We start from the raw sequence: 3,794 nt of genomic DNA, 5'->3' as shown, positions 1-3,794 counted from the left end.
GTTTGATAATCATGAACTTCAAGCAGAACTAAAAATCTTTAATAGAATGTTCAAATCTAAACAAATCAATTCAAATAATAGTTTATTTCAAAATAAATTAGATTATATGAAACAAGGGGAAATTAAAGATGGGTTTCCTTTATTATCCGAAATTTTAAAACTATTAATGACAATACCTACAAATACTGCGTCATGTGAACGAAGTTTTTCCTGCTTGAGAAGACTTAAAACTTACCTCAGATCAACGATGGGACAAGAAAGACTGTCTGATTTAGCAATATTACAAATTGAAAGGAATCGAGTTATAGATTCCGAAATTGTAATCGATGAGTTCAACGCAGCAGCAACTGTACATGGTAGACGTTTAAGTTTAATTTAATTTTGTTGATTAATATATATTAATATTTATTATATCAATGTAATAAATTACAGTATTGACTAATTATTTTAATTTGTATATAACAATTTACTTACTTCATATTAATGATAATATTAAATTGTGTATACAATTTTGATCGAGGGACTGGAATTGAGTAATAAGTTGTAAATAAATTTGCAAGTGAAACGAGGGATTTTGACATTTTGTAGAAAGTTTGTAACTTTCCTGATTAGTTTTGCACCCCCTGAATTTTAGCGAAATTACGCCTATGTACCTACCTAATTACTCATTTTACTAAATAATATATGTGTAAAGTGTATAAAATATAAATATTTATATTATAGTTTTATGTGGTATTTATACACTTCTTAGTTACTTGGAAATCATTTATCTATTAAAATATTAAGTTCTTTGACAAATTGGTAAAATCATAAATAGGTACCTACTAAGCATTAGAACTAAGGACCTAATTTAAAATATAGGTAACTACAAAATAAACGATAACATTGACTTAGGAGCTAGGGCTACCAGAAATCAGAAAAAACTATTTCAATATATACAAAGTAAAATTAAGTTATAATAATAATTGTATGTAGGTAATACCTAACCTAACCTACTAGGTATAATCTCAAATAGCTATGTTTATGTAACAAAGTTTTATATTATTATGATAAAAATCTAATATGAACTTCAATCTAACTTGTACCTATACTTTATACATTTACTAATAGTGATCATAACTTATGAGTTATGAGTTATGACCCTACTTCATATAATTGTAAATAAGACATTAGGTATGCCACTGATAAAGACACCTTCTGTGTCTGTTTAATGTAAAATAATTTTCATATTCCTAGACAATAAAAAGTTTTGATCCAATGAAGGCATGATCAAATAAACAATACCTACTTTTTACTGAAGCAATTAATTTGAATAATTGTTTGTAAAAATAAAAAAGTTTAAAAATTGTTTTAGTATAAATTATTGTGGGTAGGTACCTATCATTTTTATGCATTTAATACTACCTATATAAAATATTTATAATTTCAAAATAAAAATGTACCTATTAATTCATATTTAGAAACATTTATCAATTAAAATAGGAATGTGAGTATGTAACATACCTAATATATGTTTTGATTTTTCGGGAAATTATTTTATATTGTTATACCAATCAAAATATTTAATGTAGCCTGTAGTTATATAAAATGTACAAACAAATATATACAGCTATGTAATTAAAATTTATGGTCCTATATAAATAATTAATTATTGAAATATGCCTATATAATATTGGATTGGCAGACATTTTCCCCCCGGACATTTCCCCCGGGTGTTTTTGGCGTAGTAGGACATTTTCCCCCCGATACATTTTTAGATGCGGACAATTCCCCCCCCCCCGTTTTTTTTTGTTTTTTTATTTTTAATTATTTACATCCGAATATATAATTATTGTTTTTAACAAATATTTTTTAGCTTTTGTTCATATTATTTTATTTTTTTATTTTTGTAAAAACTGTGCGTTAACTAAAAAGTCTTTAATCTTAATTTCAATAAAAAAATAACAAATAATATTTAAAAGTTTGATAGAACATACGCCAATAGAACTTACAAGATAACTATTACAAAATCAAATAGTTTGTCATTATGGTGGTTCCACCTTATTTATGGAATGTACATAATGCTACAAAGAAAAATACAGGTAGAATAAATAATATTAGTGAAGGTTTCAATAATAAATTTAAAAGTTTGATAAGAACTCAGCATCCGAATATTTGGATGTTCATTGAAGCACTCCAGAGATCAAATTCACTAGCAAATATTAAATTATTAAATATTCAAACAGTAACAGTTTTTACAAAAAGAAAAATTAATATGAAAAAAAACTAAAAAATATGTGTGTATTAAACAATAATTTTAATTTTAAATTATAATTTTATATTCGAAGGTAAATAATATTAAAAATAAAAAAACCAAAACCAAAAATGGGTTGAAAATGTCCTACTACGCCGAAAATGGGGGGGAAATGTCCGTATATCATAATATTGATGTATATAGTCTACTGTAGTATAGGTATTTATATTTTATACAAAATTTGAACCAATGGGACCTACATGGGAATTTAAATAAACACTTAATATCACCTAATAACAGATTGGTGTTTTACTTACCATTTCTCCCAATGATTTTAGTACAAAAATTTGCTGGAAACATTCCTACATGACCTCTTTTTGGAACCATACACTTTTCTATGTATGTAGACATTGCAGGATTAAACGGATCTTCACAATTTGCATTACTTCCATTCAAAGATGAACATTTAAAGCAATTTATACACGATGTGCCTAAAACAATAAGTATATATTATAATAGATAATTTATTAAAACTCAATAAACAACGATTATGAATTAGAATTATTAAATTATTTCATTAAAAGTAGGTAATCTGTTATGATGATAAATCACAAAATAATGCGATAATTGTATTGTACAGTAGTAATATTTTCATATTTACCTTGTAAAATACTCATTAAAACTATTGAGATATCTAACAAGTATATGATCATTCCTTTTAGAATTTGCCTTTGAAGGACAATACCACAATCTGAAAAAAATAAAACGACATATTTTTATATTAGATACCTATATTATATATATTACCTAGCATCTTAGCCACTAATCACTATAATATAGGTATGTGCCTAATTTATTTGTAAAATTTACTAATAATAAATGCATTATTTTATTCATATGTTTCAATGTTTGTGACATTTATAATTTATATACCTAGTAAGCTAATCTATTGTACAAATTGTTCTTGTAAATACATAGTATACATATTATAAAGAATGTTCATAGGATCTTTGTAAAATGAGTCCTGGGAGAAACTGAAACCTCATATTATATCCCTTTGCTTTCTCTTACGACTTAGTATCTACTTTCAAAGGTCAAATTAGAAAAAGGTGGGTAAGTGGATGTCGCTCTGCTGTACAGCAGGTTACAAGTGGGTCACTGTATAATGGATGGTATTAAATTTGAATTCAATGATATAATATCATTGTATAAGAAAAACGATTCTGAGCGGAGATGGTATGTCATTCTAGGTATAAGACATATTATATACTTATCTATGGTATTAGAAAAAAATAATTGACCTGAAGTAGGTACCTATAATAAATTCCAAATTAATCATATCACAATATCCATTAGGAAACGCGTCATACATCAACAACAAATCGTGGTTCTATCATAGATATATAATAGTATACTTTAGAAGTTTCAAGTACCCACGAATAATATTATACAATCACAACAAAACAACTAAAATAGTTATTCCAGGTTTTTTAATATGTAATTTCGTCCAAATTTGAGCTTAAAATAACTTTAAAAATGAAATGTGATTATTGTATTTTTT

General features: G+C 25.7%; 1 protein-coding gene across 2 annotated transcripts in view; it reads right to left on the bottom strand.

Moving 5' to 3' along the window:
* Positions 1–3,794, bottom strand: part of LOC100569264 — an 11,353-nt gene that overhangs the window by 2,936 nt on the left and 4,623 nt on the right. For both annotated transcript variants that reach the window (XM_003240760.4, XM_016809047.2), the window contains exons 2-3: positions 2,895–2,984; positions 2,551–2,724 (exon numbers count right to left, since the gene is read on the bottom strand). In XM_003240760.4, coding sequence (XP_003240808.1) covers positions 2,551–2,724; positions 2,895–2,946 — 226 coding nt within the window. In that variant the 5' untranslated portion in view covers positions 2,947–2,984. The remainder of the gene's footprint in view (positions 1–2,550; positions 2,725–2,894; positions 2,985–3,794) is intronic.

This window comes from Acyrthosiphon pisum, chromosome X (assembly GCF_005508785.2).
Source record: "Acyrthosiphon pisum isolate AL4f chromosome X, pea_aphid_22Mar2018_4r6ur, whole genome shotgun sequence".
Classification (NCBI taxonomy): Eukaryota; Metazoa; Arthropoda; class Insecta; order Hemiptera; family Aphididae; genus Acyrthosiphon; species Acyrthosiphon pisum.
This window is presented reverse-complemented; position numbering and strand designations above follow the sequence as displayed.